Source organism: Ruditapes philippinarum, unplaced genomic scaffold, assembly GCF_026571515.1.
Source record: "Ruditapes philippinarum isolate M1 unplaced genomic scaffold, ASM2657151v2 ctg892_1_1_1_1, whole genome shotgun sequence".
In the NCBI taxonomy this organism is placed as follows: domain Eukaryota; kingdom Metazoa; phylum Mollusca; class Bivalvia; order Venerida; family Veneridae; genus Ruditapes; species Ruditapes philippinarum.
Window position 1 is genome coordinate 271,425 of NW_026856277.1, and position 21,478 is coordinate 292,902.

General features: G+C 32.2%; 2 protein-coding genes across 5 annotated transcripts; one reads left to right on the forward strand and one right to left on the reverse strand.

The window, feature by feature from the left end:
* The first annotated feature begins 430 nt into the window (after positions 1–430).
* Positions 431–17,568, forward strand: LOC132746067 (uncharacterized). Of its 4 annotated transcripts, none has more exons than XM_060735132.1 (3): positions 431–530; positions 1,834–2,185; positions 2,951–4,419. In XM_060735132.1, the coding sequence occupies exons 2-3, from the start codon at positions 1,854–1,856 to the stop codon at positions 4,290–4,292; spliced, it is 1,674 nt and encodes a 557-aa protein (XP_060591115.1). In that variant the 5' UTR covers positions 431–530; positions 1,834–1,853; the 3' UTR covers positions 4,293–4,419. The 4 variants fall into 4 exon arrangements, with proteins under 4 accessions (XP_060591115.1, XP_060591116.1, XP_060591117.1 ...); XM_060735133.1 differs by lacking the exon at positions 2,951–4,419 and adding an exon at positions 16,109–17,567 and having other exon boundaries at positions 434–530; XM_060735134.1 differs by having other exon boundaries at positions 521–658.
* LOC132746068 (uncharacterized) lies at positions 4,588–5,921 on the reverse strand. Its single transcript, XM_060735136.1, has 2 exons — positions 5,405–5,921; positions 4,588–5,170 (listed from the first exon to the last, which is right to left on the reverse strand). The coding sequence occupies exons 1-2, from the start codon at positions 5,538–5,540 to the stop codon at positions 4,911–4,913; spliced, it is 396 nt and encodes a 131-aa protein (XP_060591119.1). The 5' UTR covers positions 5,541–5,921; the 3' UTR covers positions 4,588–4,910.
* Positions 17,569–21,478: the final 3,910 nt, after the last annotated feature.

Here is a 21,478-nt window from a genome sequence, read left to right on the forward strand (position 1 = left end):
CGATTGCTGCACAATATATCATAGAAAGTTATGTCTATAAAAAGAGACACTAAAGAAGAATATATCTTGGTTATCCGGTTTAAAACAGACATTTACATGTATATAAAAAGTTCTAAATGTTAACGGGTGTGATAATAGCGGTGTTTATATCTGTGTCAAGTTAGACACAGTTATCTCATGGAAACTGCAAATTTAACTTATATGCATATTTTTATCTGGATGTTTCAGACCCGTTTTGTGTGGGAGAGTAGCTTTAATTTGTGTTTGGTTAAAAAAAGATGATCAGTGGGCGTTTTTAAATTGATTATGATGGTCTCAGACATGTTCTTAATAAAAATATGACCGAAACATACGTTTTCTTTGGGATGTCAATACATTATCAAAGATTACACCCCGGGATTCATTCCGTATTAATTTAGTCCTACATTATGATGAATAATAGTCGAGGTGTTCCGATTGCGGAGATAACTAAAACATTTAGTCGTGTTCGACATAGGGGAGGTAAAACGAAAACGAAAGAGGAAGACATGGTAATTGTTTTCTAATAATTCTTTAATTCAGTCCTAAAGTGTTAAATTCCATATGTACATCTGTAAAAGGAAAATGTGACTTCAGTGAGTAACTGTATATATATATATTACTCCATGTGAAAGCGAAAGTAAGTCATTCACAGGGCAAGTTTCAACTAGCAACTTTTTAAACATGTTTTACATAAAAATTAAAATACAAAAAACTACATTCCCAACTTTCCTCTATATTTAAGATTAAAGATTAAACACGTATAACGAAAATCTTTTTTTCTATTTTTTTAATTTATGGATATTATATCACATGAATAACAAGATTAAACAAATAGATTTTAGGTCAAATAATTGCGACTAGCACCTTTTAGGATAGGATAAGTAAAATGTTGACGCCCATCGATGCTATAGCAAATAATTCTCCTCTGAAGATTTGTAACATGGGCAAGCTAGCTGTTACATTTCGAACAACAACAACATCAATAATAATATCATTTTATGCATATTATTAATATGATATTGATATGATACGATACGATACGATACGATACGATACGATACGATACGATGCGATGCGATGCAATACAATACAATACAATACAATACAATACAATACAATACAATATAATATAATATAATATAATATAATAATAAATACTTTATTTGACGAGAGAACTCATTTTAACAACATATCGATCTTCCATGAGCAGCCTCAACAATGAACAATATACACCATATATCACCACTAATGATAAACGTCTATGGCATTTTGCAAGCCGTGCATATAATTATATTCACATGGTCATTCCCTGTTGCTTGTTTCTCACTTTGATTGTTTCATTTGATGAGAGTTACAGAGACACGCATAACTGTGTAAGATTCCGTTTTTCGTGAACGTCAAATAACGCCGTTGCTGTTTACTTTTCTCCTTGCTACTGAGTGCTGAAATAACTCTTTGATGTATGATGCCAAAGATCGTCCAAATATTGGCGTGCTCCTGTTGGCAAAAAATTCGATGTTTAAAAAAGAACAAATAAAAAAGATATAACTGTATACTTTCCGTAAAACTTGCTTGTTATTTAGATAGTGAATATGTGTGTGAAAGCAAACTGTATGCGAACGTTTGAGATAATCCTTGTATGTCTATAACTTGTTTCAGCCAAAGCAGATATTTTTGTATTTAATTGCTATTTAATGTATGTTGTCATTGCTATTAAAACAATCTTATTACCTTAACTATTTGTGAAGAAGATATAAACTACAAATAAATGTTAATTATATAAGCACATTTTATTCTATCCCAATATTATAGAAGTAAGAGTGGCATGAACCATGGCTGAGGGTGGCGATTTGACTTCTATAAAAGACGGCTCGGATGCTGACTTCGAGAACACATGTTCACCATGTGGGGAGGATGATGTCAGAGAAGAGGCTGTCAAGTATTGTCCCGTGTGTGAGGAATATCTGTGTACATCATGTTCACGACATCATGGTCGACTAAAAGCTACACGTTCACATACGTTAGTAAATTGTGATGCGTCAACAAAAGGTACAGCGGTAACCATGGTTACAAAATGTCGTTATCATCCAGATCGCGACATTGAAATGTACTGTGGAGCACATGACATGGTCTTTTGTAACAAATGTATTATTGATAATCACAGGTTTGTTTATATATTTTATCGTCTTATTTAGGGGGGGGGGGGGGGGGCTCTACCGCTATGCTATTTGAGCGTTTCCCTAGAAATATACATGTATACTAAATATTAAAATTAATTCTAGCCAATCATACAGGGAAATGTTTTTCTATGCATCGGAGTAGAGTTTTGATTATTAAACAAAAAGTGCTTTGAACATTAGATTATAATAAATTTAATTTTGATTAATATTAGAAAAAATAACAATCGCCAGGACTATATCGGTTGCAAATGGAATCACTTTTATGCTCTCGAGATATCTCACGTTTTCCAGAATTCCATGAATTCCGAGAGTCCCATCTTTTCAAAGAAAGAACTTTAAAGATCCTGTATGTTTTGTGATTGATATTGTTACTGTGTGTATACCACACTTGCAAAATATATATATGTATATAATTATGCAAATAAAACAATTTTCAAACATCGAAGAATATGTAAAATGTGTACTGCAAATATTTTTGCACATTATATTTAATCAATAAATTATATGCATTCATTTATAGAAAATAAATTTCTATATACCTCCCTTTATTTACATAAAATGTTAAACTCGGTAATATCTTTATAAATAATGCTTGTTGGAACTCACAATACTGACAAATCTTAATTTGAGCATCATTTTTATGAAATAAAACCATGAAAAAAAAATATGTTACAGGATCTTTAATTACTATAGGAGATAACAATTAAAAAGTTATGACGTTCATGATGATGAAATTTTGTTTAATTCAGATCCTGCAATGGAGTATCCTATGTAGAAGACGTGTCTTCACATCAAGTAAAAGAGATTGAGCGGCTCAAGACGGACATGAAAACAATTCAAGAGCGTTTAGATGACACTGACCAGAAGTTGCAGACGAACATCAATAGCGTTGAGAAGCAAAGAAACGAAATTATTTCTCAGATAGAGGGGATTGAGCGGGAATTCGTTGAACATATCCGTAAGCTGAAGCATAAAGCATTGGCAGCACTTAATTCAGACTTTACTTTGGCCAAAGAAGAGATTGAGACAAATGTTTCTCAGATTAGCAAAGTTAAACAAGAAATCGAGCAAGCAAGTAGCCAGTTACAGACAGTCGACAGTATGAATATAAGGCAACAATTTATACAGGCAAAACTGGCACAACAGACTGTAAACAATGCTTTGAAAGTTTTTAAACAAACCGAGGCTAAAGGTTGTCAGTATTTACGTTTTACGGAAAATACGGAATTAAAATCTTTAATCATTGTGTCAACATCTTTAGGGTCTGTAGAGAAGACAACAGAAAACAACAGTCTGGTTGGATTAAAGTTGTATAAAGTAAGTTCACAGAAGGAGATTAAAATCAAAATGAAAAATGACTGTACACAATGCTACATCAGTGATATATGTCAGCTTCCAGACGGTACAATCATACTGGCTGATTATCATAATATGAGGATAAAGAGGCTTGATGTGAATTATAACATTAAAGATTGTTTGGATCTAGAATCATATCCTGCAGGTATCTGTTGTACTGGTAATACTGAGGTCGCTGTGAAACTTTCAAACAACAAAGTTTGTTTTATATCAATAGGAAACTCTTTATCTAAGGTGAGAGATATATCTGTTACAGTTGGACTTTACTTGGGAATGACATATTGCGCTGGAGAGTTGTGGGTATCTGGTAGAAATGGTGTAAATGTATACAATATGACTGGTACATTAATAAAGTCTATCAGTAATAATGTCAATGGTCAACGCATATTTAAATCAAATCCTCAACAAATGGCTGTCAGTGGAGATACTGTTATTATAACAGATTCTAGTGATGGTGTTGTCTGGCTGAACAGAGATGGTACGGTGAAGAGAGAACTGAGAGATAAAAGTCTTATCAACACATGTGGTGTATGTGTAGCCAATGACGGGACCATGTTTATTTCTGGTAATAAGTCAAACAACATCATGATGTTTGATAGAGATGGTAAATGTCTGGGAGAATTTGTGGGTAAAGGTGCTGGTCAGGTTTATCCAATATCATTGTTGTATGATGACAAGAGAAACTGTTTAATTGTTGCATGTTATTCAGACAAGATCATAGTTTATGATACATAATGATATGCATGTATTTTAGATATAAAAAAGAGAAGGAGTCTATAGTTTTCATTGTACTGTTGTACGATGATTATATCTTTATATTTATGTGTTGTGAATGACATTTAATGAAATGCGTGTATAGTAATTTTTGATTCAGAGTCAACTCGTCCTCTGGTCAACTCGTCCTCTGGTCAACTCGTCACCTTTTTGGTCAACTCGTCCCCTGGACAACTCGTCCTCTAGTCAACTCGTCCCTTATATTTTATTACTACTTGTTTTTCATATAGTTCATAAATCATTATAGACTGTTAAAATAATATATTATAAAATTACTGAATTGGACATATTTTGACGCTTTTTGTATGCGAATATTTGGAGTTTCATCTTATAATAAGGATATATATGCATAATTCTGATTAAATTACATACAGAAAAAAACAACACGAAGACGATCAATAGCAATAACATTTAATGTATAAAAACATGTTTTATATGCAAAGATAAAATATCATATAGTATGTCTTTTTTGTCAATATTATGTCATACATGTATATATTCACTTTCACTTTCACACTTTCATTGTTTTTTTCATGCACATATTTCATTGTCTTTTTTTTAGACATCTTAATTACGACTCTACTCTTGGGGCTTGTATAAGTTGCCGAATTCTCTTAAAAGTCCCGTTGATGACAACTCCCCATTCCTGTACTTATCCCACAGCTGGTGCGTCTGTCCCTGGAGAAAGGTGTACTTTTTCCGCTGGTAGCGGCGTAGTCTTCCTTCACTTATCAATTCAGAGTTCCTCACCGCTACCTGGGCCTCATCGTACAGCAGTTTTATCAAAAGGTAGAATGGAGGCGTTCCCCCAGCCCTCCCATTCAATCTTCTATGCCATCCTATAAAATAATAGAAGTATATTACAATACCAATAAGATAGGCACAGGTCAACTATAATAGATATATTTATCTCTTTAATGCGGCGATGTATGAGTCCATGAATGCATTTCTCAAATTCGCTACAATTTTGGCTAAGACATATTTTTTTATGTATGAGAAGTATGACTGCTACCATGTATACAGTCTATTTTAAATATCTAATATTGTCATAATATTTTAAAATGTGATTTTACCTTCAACATCGTTGTTTGTGCGGATGCTCAATCCAAACACCGACCAAGAATGGACTGGCCACATATCATTGTCGATCCAGGTCCGTCTAATGTAAGTTAGCAGTCCATCAAAACGGTCTGGAGCTAAGTCTGCCATAGACTCGAACACAGGACCAATGTGTTCTGCAGGAAGGAATGGCAGACACAGAAGTTTTCTTGAAAATCGGGTTGTTATAAAAATTTATTTTCCAAATGTCGAATTTGTTTTGATGGTGTATGGTCAAATATATGAAAATGTTGATTAAATACAATTACTACATTCAATATGTTGACTTGTATTATACAAGAAATTCTGGAACTCGGTTTTATACAGCTCCTCTTTGAGATCAGTTTAAAGATTTATTTATGGAAATTGAATATTAATCTTTACTAATTATTAGATGGCAATTGAATACTTGGTAATTACTTTTATGTTTTCAATCATGTTTTCAATCAGTTAATATCCACTGCAAATATTATTGTACGGATTTTTTATTTAAAAAAAAATAATGAAAAAAAAAATAAATAAATACTAACTCTTTCAAAAGGCATGTATGTATATACAACTCCTATGATAATAATGGACCATAATATTACAATAAAATGCAATTAAAAAAAAAAAAAAAACTTAATAAATTCATTAAATATTCTTTGACAATTTTTATTCCAATACACTATATAAGATCATTTGGAATTGCAAGACCATTTGTCTGTTAAAAATGAACATAAACATCACAAATGACTAACTCGATTACAACTTCTGTGTTGCCAGTGTTCAAAGCGCTCACACTGAAGTGCTTGCTGATTTTTCCGCACATGTTTCCTACAATCAATGCAGGGGTACATTGTCACAATTAACGATACTAATCAATTAAAAAAGTCACAATCAACAACACAAATAATTAAAATTGTCACATACACCGTTCACATGCAGTCTATAATCCAACAATATGGAATTCTAAGAAATGATTAATATGCACTATAAAAAATAATCCAATGTTCATATAACGTACAACGCAAATGTGTTTTTAAGAATAAATCTTATATTTATCAGGGCAACTTTTATATTGACAATTTCCCAACAAACAATTATCATGTTTTTAATTGACACGATGCTTCTATAATGAGATCAATACGCACCGACATAAAGTTTTTAGCGCTTCTAATTTCTGTTAATCTGTCGTCAGTCTTTAATCCATTCAGGGAGGCGGTAAAAATCAAAGAGTTGGACCTAATTTTAGTTTTAATTATCATTAAAACTCCGATTAATTAAACATTAATTGAATGTTTGTAAACTTACTTGTCTTTGTAGTTTGACATCAAAGCTATGCACGTGCGCTTAGATAAAGATCATTAAAATTTAACGTAAAAAAGACGTAATTATTTTATCAATATTTCGATATCAATCAAATTCAGTATTAATTTTACATATTTTACATAAAAGAATTATTTAAAGACATTTTAAAGACAGAGATCGAAAGTAGGGGACGAGTTGACCATATTAGGGACGAGTTGACCAAAAGTAGGGGACGAGTTGACCAAAAAGGTGTCGAGTTGACCAGGGGACGAGTTGACCAGGGGACGAATTGACCGGATTGCGTAATTTTTGCTGTGATGAAATAAAAATACTTTTTCTTCGAGGGTATTACTGTCTTAATGATTGATTTGGACATATGACGGTTAGAGGTTATACTAACGTTGTAATATCATAAGAAGTTATAGACGCTTGACACTACGTCACTCATCACTAATAAACATAGTAACCTTTTTATAATGTAATGTTACAAGTTTGTTAACTATAATAATTGAATTTTCTCCATTTCCTTGATATACAGAAGTTTGCTGACCTTTTCTGCAAGGTGGACTACAAACAGCACTGACACTTTAAAAGTACGCAAGGTCATACGCCACAGCAAGTCACATGACTTTTGTAGATGATGATGAGTAAGATAATTAAGATATATGCTTCAAGATACATGTATATAAACATATACACCCAACCGCCACTGGTTGAGACACACACATTCCGAACATATAGAATTCAAATGATAGAATATTGACATTATTTCATTTTATAAATTCCTTGCCTACATACTGTTTATCAATTTCGTTAACACATATCAAATTATAACACATTAGGTCGATATCGTGATCAAATAGAATTTCTATTTTAAAGAACGACCCTACTTGAAACTTTTTGAACAGCAGAATGCCTCCTTATTTATTTTTTATTATTTTTTTAATGAAAATTTAAAAAAAAGTAAAAACTTCTAGCAGAAAGAACATTGTTTGGTCAATTCAAGGGAACATGGGACAAAATGCAATACGTGATCCACATGTGAATATGAGCCACGTCACGACAAAACCAACATAATGGGTTTGCGACCAGCATGAATCCAGACCAGCCTGCTCATCCGCGCAGTCTGATCAGGATCCATGTTGTTCGCTTTTATTTTCTCTACTTGTTATAGGGTTTGTAAGCGAACAGCATGGATCCTGACCAGACTGCGCGGATGCGCAGGCTGGTCTGGATCCATGCTGGTCGCAAACCAATTATGTTGGTTTTGTCGTGACGCGGCTCATATGTATTCCATATCCATCATCAAATCACAAGCCAATCAATAAGCCTGACTGCATATTGAAAAAATGACATAGTCTCTTTTTTAAATAATCTTAAAATATCAACACCCTATTCCTTAGATTATACTGTCATCAGTGTATTATGGGCTATTTTGATATTTAACGAGTATACTGTTTGACTACCGTTCACTTTCCATATGTAGTGTCTTCACTTATCGAGCTTAGTAAAATGACTTATAGAAGGCAAATATATAACATCAGGTTCTTACAATGTATTTTGTTGTTGTCTATTAATATGTTTGAATGATTGATTAAAGAAGAGAGCACCTGTCTAATTATAAAACAAAGCACTGGCAGTGTAAACATTGCAACCAATATCTGTATTCTTAGCTTATTCCTTGGATATACGCTAGCTAAGACTTACCTTAGTCTTAATATCTTTTTAAATGTCAGTTCTCAGTATAAAATATATGAAGTGTGTCGACATGTTTCTTAAGGCACACTTGCCCTTTAAAAACCTATAATTCATGTATAATTAATTAATATATAAGCACACTGCCATCTTCATTAATACGCTTAAACTTTATTTCATCCATAGTGTGATTGTCTATCAAATGGGAAATTAAATGTCTGTATTTGTCCGTAGAAAAACAACAGTAATAACACTGAATATGCATTGTTGAATCTGAAATATTTGAATAAATACTAGTATCATAAACAGTACATTATTAGCAAAATAAAATGGCATCGATAAACAGACGTAAAATAAGACAAAAAAATATCGATTTCCCAATTCTAATTTGCTCATTCAGTTTTGCAATACACTGTACACTAAAGTTGGGCTATTTTGCAATACTCTGTACACTTAAGGTGATTCTGCTTTGTCAGCCATGTTTGTTTTCACTATGTGGGTCCAAAGTGAAAGTAGGCCAAAATTCATATAACAACAAAGCTCACATTGTTATATGATGAGCCATTTGCATGTACACTTCCAGTTCTATGTTTAAAAGACTATTTTAAACAAAAATAAAAATGATAACAATAAGAAAATTTACCTTGAATGTGCTACATTTCTGAAGACCAAAAACATTCTGTTGCAAAGTTTTATGCACATTTCATGAATGGCAAAATCCTTTTTAAAGTCTGTTTTAGTGCCTACAAAAGCTATTTTTTGCAGCAAATACAAAAATCTTTCAAAACTTAACTCCAAATAAATCCATATCTCATGTCCTTCTAAGCACATGGCCTCCATTATTTTTTGTAAAAAAGTAGTGCAAGAAAACAATCATCATTTATAGCCTTATGAACTACTATTAAAATAAAAACACTATCAAACTTTAAAATCTAACCTTTTTATGTGTAACTGTGAAGTGTGTCTGTTTGTCATGTACACAGAAATAAGTAAATGATGTTTATTTTCATATGGTACTACTTTTTTACACATGTCATGGTGGCCATGTTTTTTCAAGGTCAGATAAACTACTTTCCCAAGGTTTATATTTTTTAAAGTTTTTTGTATTTTCTGCAAAAAACAGCTTTTGTAGGCACTAAAACAGACTTTAAAAAGGATTTTGCCATTCATGAAATGTGCATAAAACTTTGCAACAGAATGTTTTTGGTCTTCAGAAATGTAGCACATTCAAGGTAAATTTTCTTATTGTTATCATTTTTATTTTTGTTTAAAATAGTCTTTAAAACATAGAACTGGAAGTGAACTTGCAAAAGGCTCATCATATAACAATGTGAACTTTGTTGTTATATGAATTTTGGCCTACTTTCACTTTGGACCCACATAGTGAAAACAAACATGGCTGACAAAGCAGAATCACCTTAAAATCAATACTCGGTACACTTTCTTGTACCTTTTTTTGCCTGTATCTTTTTGTACTTTTACACTTTTTGCCTGGTATTTTGACTAAGCATAATTGGATAATGAATGAAAAAAAATGCTCTATTCATTTTTTTAAACTTGGTAATATAATAATTTCTAACGATTCTACAGTATCGCGTTCAGTATTTTCTAGTGAGCAGCCGATCGTTTGGGGGTAGTTTAATCAATTTTACAAATATCTGTAATAATTTGATGTCTTTTAGAGCTACAAAAATACATCTAGATATATAAAAACCCGTTGATATTAATGAAATAGCCAATAGTTTGGAAAAAATCGTCGCTGAACTTACCTTCGTTCGCTGTTCAAAGTCGCGAAATGGGATGAAAGTCCACCTAATATTGAGCAATATCCGGGGTACGGTATACTGCATTGGTAAACACACCGTACAATCAAATGGGCAGACAGCAGTTCAAACGTCGACAGCTATAACAGTATATACATGTCGGCGCAGAAAACACAATTGACGGACGGTAAGTATTCACCTTTTTTTTAACGTATCCCAACTGCGTTCGAGTAAATCAATGTTTTGGATATAGTCAACATCCAAAGGAGCATACTAACAAATTTCTGGCCATGTGCAAGCTTTATTTCACGTGAATATTGACTGAAAATAACCACACTATTCGATGAGATGCGGCAATTTTATTTTTAAGTCACAAAAACTTAATTATATTTTCTCATGATAATAAATCATTTTATCATACGATTCGTAAACGTCAATATTTCGTCATTAAATATTCCAAACCATATCTTCAAAAATACTTTTCTTTAAAGTTATAAGATATTTAAGTTAGAGTGTCATCAATATTTTAGTAACGTCATCAGCCGTTCGCATCTTTTTTTAATGATAACATCGACAGCCATTCATCGGCAAGAATGAATAACGCTGAAAGCCGTTCAAGGAAACAATTTTCAGCGCTTTTGTGCTACAGTAACTAGGAAAGAGTAAAACTTTTTGTTCATTTAAAATATTACTTTCTGTATGATACTTTCTAATAGACGTCATGCTTACGAAATCCGTCTACTCTTCAATAATTTCTAAATTTTCCACCAACCTACTGTAATCTTAAACCGTTGCAACGTTTTATTTTGTAAATATTGACTATTAAATTATAAACACACCCGTTAATTGAATGCAAGAAGATAAGTTCAATGTTGCGAGTAGACCGAATAATTTTCGTTTGTAAAGTTTGTGTCTTGAAATCCAAGGGGGTTAATCCATGCGCGCGCATCCTTAAAGTTCTGATGCCGCGAACACTTCATCGGCCGGTATTTCGAAGAAAAACGAGTGGTGTGAAGAAATCAGAAAAGGTATGAATTTAATTTGTTTTGCAAAGAAGATGTCCTAACATACAAAATGTCTTGAAGTAACTCTTTCCTGTTTTGTCAGTATTTCGCGTTGAATGCGATTTTGATTCTGGATAGTGCGTACACCCGGCGTTGAAATGTTACAGAAAATGAGCAAATATCGATTCAACTGGCCGTTTTAAACGGCTGGAAGTTATTCTGTTGTAGAATACTTTTCAAAAATATATTTCAACCTTCGTTCCAATTCATTTGTACTAAAAAAGTATTTAAACGCACTATTTACAGAAAACAGAGATTATGATATTGCGTACACTCTAAAAAATCCAGATACTGCGTACACATAACTTTGCAATTGATAGAAAGTACATTTTATCCGAAGCAGTCTAAGGTTTATAAAATGATAAAACGGATTGCATGGGAATTATTTAAAAACTACATCCTAGAAAATGTTTAGAATTAACATTTATTTATGCAATTTGTTTAGGTATTTATGAAATTTAACCTGGTGAATAATTGTCTTGATAATGTTTCAAAACAAATTACTTCTTACAGTCAATTTTATATCTTATTTCAGAAAATGAATGTGTGTCGATTTTGTGGCGAATTCTTTGCCAGTGAATCTTCTCTCAGACAGCATGAGGCACGACATCGGCAAGATGGTCCCTACAAATGTGATATATGTAGTCAAGTGGCTTATTCGGAGTACCATTACAAAACACACATGCAGCGTCATTCCTCTGAACGTAAATACGAATGTAAATGCCGCAAATCGTTCAAGACATCTCATGATTTAAAACGCAATGAACAAAGAGGCCTTGAAATCGATTACTGCACAATATATCATAGAAAGCTATGTCTATAAAAAGAGACAATAAAGAAGAATACTAGTATATCTTGGTTATCTTGACATTTACATGTATATAGCAAGTGCTACATGTTAACGGGTGTGATAATAGCGGTGTTTATATCTGTGACAAGTTAGACACAGTTATCTCATGGAAACTGCAAATTTAACTTATATGCACATTTTTTATCTGGATGTTTCAGACCCGTTTTGTTTGGGAGAGTAGCTTTTATTTGTGTTTGGTTAAAAAGGATTATCAGTGGGCGTTTTTAAATTGATTACGATTGTCAGACATGTTCTCAGTAAAAGTATGACCGGAACATACTTTTTCTCTGGGATGTCAATACATTATCAAAAATTACAACCAGGGATTCATTCCGTATTAATTTAGTCCTACATTATGATGAATAATAGTCGAGGTGTTCCGATTGAGGAGATAACTAAAACATTTAGTCGTGTTCGACATAGGGGAGGTAAAATGAAAACGAAAGAGGAAGACATGGTAATTGTTTTCTAATAATTCTTTAATTCAGTCCTAGTCACGGGTGTTAAATTCCATATGGACCTTAAAATTGTACATCTGTAAAAGGAAAATGTGACTTCAGTAACTATATTACTCCATGTGAAAGCGAAAGTAAGACATTTTAACTTTTTAAACATGTTTTACGGTATGTCTTAATACCGGATATGACCCATATCCGCGGATATGACTTTAAATACCGGATATGACTTATATTTAAAAGTAATTATTTTTTTATTATTTTTTCTTGATACGATGTTTTATAATAATAGAATAATTTTACACGCAAAATATCGTTAAATTTGGTCCATAAATAAAAAAGTTATAAGTTATATTCGAATTACGTTCTATAAAAGTCATATCCATAGCGTACCGAAAATACCGAATATGACATATATTTTATAAATTGATTATTAACCATTCTTAATACGGTGTTTTATAATAATAAAATGATTTTACATGCTAAATATCGTTAAATTTGGTCCGTAAATAAAAAAGTTATAAGTTATATTCGAATTACGTTCTATAAAAGTCATATCAGTAGCGGACTGAAGATACCGAATATGACTTATATTTTATCAATTGATTATTTTTATTAACTTTTCTTGATACGGTGTTTTATAATAATAAAATCATTTTATATATTAATGTATCGTTTAATTTTGTTCATAAATCAAAAAAGTTATAAGTTATATATTTGTTGGGGTTTTTTATATATAAAAATCATATCCTTGAAGAACAGAAGATACCGAATGTGACTTATATTTTATAAAGTAAGTGGTTTTTTTTGTCTGGATGTAATATTTAATTACAATGAAATGAAATAACATGGAAATAATCGTTAAATTTGGTCCATAAATAAAAAAGTTGTAAGTTATAATCGTTGCGTTTTCTATAAAAGTCATATCCTTGACCCGTGAAGGACAGAAGATACCGAATATGACTTTTAGTTCAAAAAGTTTTTTTCTTCATATGATATTTTATAATAATAAAATGAAATTACATGCCAAAAATGTTTAATTTGATACATAAATAAAAATGTTACATGTAATATTCGTTGCATGTAATAAATAAAAGTCATATCCGTAGCGGAAAGAAGAAACCGAATATGACTTTTTAGTTGCATATATTGCACGCTCTGTATAAAAGTCATATCCGTGGCGGATTGAAGATACCGAATATGACTTGTTGTTTTCAAACTTGTTTCTTTTATTTTTTTGGTATTTTTTTTGTCACATAATTGATAAAGTTTAAATAATAATACATGCAAAAAATCGTTAAATTATGCCCGTAAATGAAAAAGTTACAAGTTATATTCGTTGCATGTTCTAAAAGTCATATCATTTTGCGGATTGAAGATACCAAATATGACTTATATTTTATAAAGTTTCTGATTGTTTTTCTTGATACCAATTAATTTCCATGTGTCCTAGTAACAGTGCCAGTCCGTTTTCATGTGTAAAAACTATACATATTTTCAACTTAATGTAATGTTTTGTGTCTTGTTTTACATATGAATCTGTTGTCAATATAGTAATAGTATTTATTATAATAATATTAATTAATATTTATTTGAAAATAAAACCTGTATGGAAATACTATATATGTACGAAAATAAGATCCTATTGAAAATAAATATATACGAAAATAAGATCTGTATGAAAATAATGTCTGTATTCGACTAAGATTTTTACAAATGTAAGATCTGTGAAAATGAAAGTTGGATGAAAATAATATCCTTACAAAAATAAGATACATATGAAAATAAGATATGTAAAAAATAATACATGCATGCAAAATACTTTATGTACGAAAATAAGGTCCTATAGAAATTAGTGATCTATACGAAAAAATAAGATCTGTAAGAAATGATGCGAAAAAACGACTCTATATGAAAATATAATATGACTTGAAAATATAATATGACTTGATAAATCGCCAATAAACACCTTTAATGATGGACTTTAATAAGTGTGTGTCAATAACGATAAGTGCGAAAATCCAATCATCGTATTAGCGCATTGATTGCTGCCGACAGCCACGTGCACGTGTCATACGTTGTATCATTTTTTTCCTTTTCTCAAATAGAAAGATCTTGTCCGTGCATTATCTAATTTATTTCAGCTGATAACGAGTCATATTCGGTATATTCTATCTAAGATTCCGTTTTTCGTGAACGTCAAATAACGCCCTTACTGTTTACTGTTCTCCTTGCTACTGAGTGCTGACATAACTCTTTGATGTATGATGCCAAAGATCGTCCAAATATTGGCGTGCTTCTGTTGGCAAAAAATTCGATGTTTGAAAAAGAACAAATAAAAAAGATATAACTGTATACTTTCCGTAAAACTTGCTTGTTATTTCGATAGTGAATATGTGTGTATGCGAACGTTTGGGATAACCCTCGTATGTCTATAACTTGTTTCAGCCAAAGCAGATAATTTTGCGTTTTATTGCTATTTAATGTATGTTGTCATTGCTATTAAAACAATCTTATTACCTAAACTATTCGTGAAGAAGATACAAACTACAAATAAATGTTAATTATATAAGCACATTTTATTCTATTCCAATATTATAGAAGTAAGAGTGGCATGAACCATGGCTGAGGGTGGCGATTTGACTTCTATAAAAGACGGCTCGGATGCTGACTTCGAGTACACGTGTTCACCATGTGGGGAGGATGATGTCAGAGAAGAAGCTGTCAAGTATTGTCCCGTGTGTGATGAATATCTGTGTACATCATGTTCACCACATCATGGTCGAAAAAAGCTACACCTTCACATAAGTTAGTAAATTGTGATGCATCAACAAAAGGTACAGCGGTAACCATGGTTACAAAAACAAAATGTCGTTATCATCCAGATCGCGACATTGAAATGTACTGTGGAGCACATGACATGGTCTTTTGTAACAAATGTATAATTGATAATCACAGGTTTGTTTATATATTTTATCGTCTTATTTAGTGTGGGGGGGAGCTCTACCGCTATGCTATTTGAGCGTTTACCCCTAGAAATATACATGTATACTAAATATTAAAAATTAATTCTAGCCAATTAAACAGGGAAATGTTTTTCTATGCATCGGAGTAGAGTTTTGATTATTGAACAAAAAGTGTTTTGAACATTAAATTACAATCGCCAGGACTATCACGGTTGCTTTTCAGCATAAGCAAATGAAATCACTTTTATGCTCTCGAGATATCTCACGTTTATATGTAAAATGTGTACTGCAAATATTTTTGCACATTATATTTAATCAAAAAATTATATGCATTCATTTCTTATTGGAAAATTTGACTTAGAATTTATAGAAAATAAATTTCTGATTACCTCCCTTTATTTACATAAAATGTTAAATTCGGTAAGATCTTTATAAATAATGCTTGTTGGAACTTACAATATTGACAAATCTTAATTTGAGCATCATTTTTATGAAATAAAACCATGAAAAAATATGTTACAGGATCTTTAATTACTATAGGAGATAACAATTAAAAAGTAATGACATTCATGATGATGAAATTTTGTTTTATTCAGATCCTGCAATGGAGTATCTTATGTAGAAGACGTGTCTTCACATCAGATACAAGAAATTGAGCGACTCAAGACGGACATGAAAACTATTCAAGAGCGTTTAGATGACACTGACCAGAAGTTGCAGACGAACATCAGTAGCGTTGAGAAGCAAAGAAACGAAATTATTTCTCGGATAGAGGGGATTGAGCGGGAATTCGTTGAACATATCCGTAAGCTGAAGCATAAAGCATTGGAAGCTCTTAATTCAGACTTTACTTTGGCCAAAGAAGAGATTGAGACAAATGTTTCTCAGATTAGCAAAGTTAAACAAGAAATTGAGCAAGCAAGTAGCCAGTTACAGACAGCCGACAGTATGAATATAAGGCAACAATTTGTACAGACAAAACTGGTACAACAGACTGTAAACAATGCTTTGAAAGTTTTTAAACAAAGCGAGGCTAAAGGTTGTCAGTATTTACACTTTACGGAAAATACGGAATTAAAATCTTTAATCATTGCGTCAACATCTTTAGGGTCTGTAGAGAAGACAACAGAAAACAACAGTCTGGTTGGATTAAAGTTGTATAAAGTAAGTTCACAGAAGGAGATTAATATCAAAATGAAAAATGACCGTGATCAATGCTACATTTGTGATATATGTCAGCTTGCAGACGGTACAATCATACTGGCTGACTATCATAATACGAGGATAAAGAGGCTTGATGTGAATTATAACATTAAAGATTGTTTGGATCTAGAATCATATCCTACAGGTATCTGTTGTACTGGTAATACTGAGGTCGCTGTGAAACTGTACAACAACAAAGTTTGGTTTATATCAGTAGGAAGCTCATTATCTAAGGTGAGAGATATATCTGTTACAGGTGGAGGTTACTGGGGAATGACATATTGTGCTGGAGAGTTGTGGGTATCTGATGTAAATGGTGTAAATGTATACAGTATGACTGGTACATTAATAAAGTCTATCAGTAATAATGTCAATGGTCAACGCATATTTAAATCAACTCCACAACAAATGGCTGTCAGTGGAGATACTGTTATTGTAACTGATTATAGTGATGGTGCTGTCTGTCTGAACAGAGATGGTACGGTGAAGAGAGAACTGAGAGATAAAAGGCTTACCAACACACGTGGTGTATGTGTAGCCAATGACGGAACCGTGTTTATTTCTGGGTATACCTCAAACAACATCATGATGTTTGATAGAGATGGTAAATGTCTGGGAGAATTGGTGGGTAAAGATGCTGGTCTGGTTAATCCAATATCATTGTTGTATGATGACAAGAGAAACTGTTTAATTGTTGCATGTTATCCAGACAAGATCATAGTTTATAATACATAATAATATGCATGTATTTGAGATATAAAAAAGAGAAGGAGCGTATAGTTTTCATTGTACTGTTGTACGATGATTATATCTTTATATTTATATTTATATGCTGTGAATGACATTTGAGCCGCGTCACGACAAAACCAACATAGTGGGTTTGCGACCAGCATGGATCCAGACCAGCCTGCGCATCCGCGCAGTCTGATCAGGTGCCATGCTGTTCGCTTACAAACCCTATAACAACTAGAGAAAGTGATAGCGAACAGCATGGATCCTGATCAGACTGCGCGGATGCGCAGGCTGGTCTGGATCCATGCTGGTCGCAAACCCACTATGTTGGTTTTATCATGACACGGCTCATTTAATGAAATGCGTGTATAGTAATTTTTGTTGTGATGAAATAAAAATACTTTTTTTTATCGAGGGTATTACTGTCTTAATTATTGATTTGGACATAATTATGATGGTTAGAGCTTACACTAACGTTGTAATAATTATGCTTCAATATACATGTATATAAACATACACACCCAACCGCCACTGATTGAGAAACACGCATTCCGAACATATAGAATCCAAATGATAGAATATTGACATTATTTCATTTTATAAATACCTGACCTACATACTGTTTATCAATTTCGTTAACATATATCAAATTATAACCCATTAGGTCGATATCGTGAATTTCTATTTGAAAGAACAACCCTACTTGAATCTTTTTGGACAGCAGAATGACTCCTTATTTATTTATTATTATTTTTTTAATGAAAATTTAAAAAAGCGTAAAAACTTCTAGCAGAAATAACATTGTTTGGTCAATTCAAGGGAACATCGGACAAAATGCAATACGTGATCCATATGTGAATATGAGCCGCGTCATGACAAAACCAACACAGTGCGTTTGCGACCAGCATGAATCCAGACCAGCCTGCGCATCCGCGCAGTCTGATCAGGATCCATGCTGCTCGCTATCATTTACTCGTTGGTAAGCGAACAGCATGGATCCTGATCAGACTGCGCGGATGCGCAGGCTGGTCTGGATCCATGCTGGTCGCAAACCCATGATGTTGGTTTTGTCGTGACGCGGCTCATATGTATTCCGTATCTATCTTCAAATCACAATCCAATCAATAAGCTTGACTGCATATTGAAATCAAAGCACTGAAAGTACTGAAGTATACATTGCTTGATAATATAATCCATTTTTGTCATCAAAGCCATCTTGATTTTAACCTACTGACCTCGAAAACAATAGGGGTCATCTTCTGACCAAGGTCATGTCTCTAACAAGTGACTCACATGCACAAAGGCTTTTTTCTTCCAAAGTTATTTATGAGACAAGGAAGATGTGATGTTCCATCTGTGTATTGCTAGGCAAGCTGACAGATGAGCAATAAAGAAATCATTTTTTTAAAACACCCGTTAAATGGACTGTAGTATAGAATATTGAAACAGTCATATTGAGTTTCCAGTGATGCTATATAATAAAAGAGTGTGACTTAAAAAAGGATTGAAGCACCACACTAAATACCGTATTCCGGTATATACCGGACAAGGCGCTTAAATTGAACTATAAAATGTTAAAATCTTGCTTTTTCACCCAACGGAATGAACTTTAAAACGTCTAATTCATCTTTTCACACCGATTTATGTCAGATAATGAATAAAAAATGTAAAAATCGGCGAAAAAAACGATATTTGTCTGTTTTATGATCATGATTTCTGCAAGCGTCTACAGGTATTGCTCCAATCCTGTATTGAGTAAAATCTCTAATAAAATACATGATCTGGCTTGAACTCTATACAAAGTTAATTAATTGAATCATCCTACAAGACTTAATTACCAAATTATAGTACATCTATGTACTGTACTTTGATGCATTAATACATATATTCCGGTGTGTTGTATTAATCTCTACACATTAATTTTCAAATGCATTACTTTATCGTTTATTAATAAAAATGAAATCTATAATCAAAACAATTCAAATGTACTGTAACATTTTCATTATTCAATAAATTGTTACATATAGTCTTCATATACAACCTTTCCAAGAAATTCATTTATATTTGACAGCAAGTTAACAAGGGTTTTTCCATAAGCAGGTTGTGTTACCAACTTCTTAACTTTAGATGAACCATTGAGCTAAAACATTTTTTCTATTTTTTGGCTACTGTGACCTGCTTCTGATTTTCAACCAATGTGATTCATGTTCAAACTCGAGCAAAACCTGTCACACACATTCTTACAATATTGTGTGACAATTGGGACAAAAGTGTGACCAGTAGAGTGTTAACAAACTAAATGACCAGCAAATTGTTAACAACTGTAATGTCATCGTCGGATACACATGGTTGATTAACATTTAACATGACATAATTGATACATGTAAATGGTTCGGCCGTGGGTATCCGACGATACTAAATGTGGACAGACCAGAGTTGACAAAAGATGGATGGCCGACATTCAACAATCTAAAACCTCACCCTGAGCCAACCTATAAGTATCACCACTGACTTTTTCATACTGTACTTAGTACAAAAAATAACTGACATTTTATAAAGGTAATGAATTTTATGTAAAAGTTATTCATTTAAACGGTTGAAAATGTATTTAGCAGCACTTTTTTTTAAATATATCTATTTTATCGCAAGTAAAATGTGTTGTTTGTTTGTTTTTTTTTTTTTTTTTTTTTTTTTTTTTTTTTTTTTTGTTTTTCTATGTTTTTGACGCTAGGCAGTAACATAGCCGAAAAACATTTTCATACAATGCTTATTACAAAAACATTACTGATTTTTACATTGCTTACAAATATAATGTTATAATCATATAATCATTCATTTCGACTGTTGAAAAATTTATTTAATAGTTCTTATTTTAAAAATTTCCATTTCATCGCCATTAAAATGTGTTGTTTTCTTTGGCTTTTCCATGTTTTTGACGCTAGACCGTTACGTAGCCAAAAAACACTTTCATACTGTATTTATAAAAAAAATATCACTGACATTTTCCATTGGTAACAAAAGAAAGTAATAGTTATTCATTTAAAAGCTTGAAAAAATTAATAGCCGCTCTTGTTTTAACTACGACTATTTTAATGCCCGTAAAAATGTGTTTTTCGGCTTTTCCATGTTTTTTTTGACGCTAGACTGTTACTTTGCCGAAAAACACTTTCATATCGCATTAAATACAGAATAGAATCATTCTCTAATTTACACTTGTTGCAAAAGGAAAGTAAATTTTAATCATTTAAAAGATAGAAAAAAGTAGATAAAACTAATTTTGTTGGAATTATACCAATTGTATATAACATCGATTTAAAACTGATATTATTGAACCCATTTCATCAAATAACCATCAAAAGCCCATTTCATCAAATAACCATCAAAAATTGTTTATATTTGCTGAATTTAATCACAGCCTTAATACTCCTTTGTATTTTTTGGTGTTTTTCGTTTTTTCGGCAATTCCATGCACCCATTAATATAAGCAGATTAAAATAATTCCTATTTTCTGAACATAAATTTAATGTTTTTATTTCTTAATGCTCACACTGATTTACAGTTAGTTTCAAATGATTATTTCTTATCGTCGAATCTGGCCATATACATGTGTATGCCTATATTTAGCTCCATGCTCTGGCTTTATCGTCAATATCCCAAGTTCGACGAATTGTTATGGGTCGAACGGTCGAGCGGCCAAATCTTTATTTTTACCCCGTACTGAATCAGGCAATCTTCGCTAAATTTCGAAACATATTTCTTTTCAAAAATATAAGGCATACAAAAGTGAAATGAAAATCATGTGTAAAAAAGGTATTCAAAAGAATAGCTTACGAAATTTCTATTTTTCGAAGCCAGGTTAAAAAAACAAACATTTTCCGGTATACTCTGTTAAATTTTGTTACGGAGCTCCATACTCATTTAGTAAAACATTTTAGGGCAATTTTATTGCATAAATGTAAATCAGGAATTTTATTTGATTTAATATCTATCTGAGATGTTTCGTCCCATTTATATAATTCTGACGACTTTAC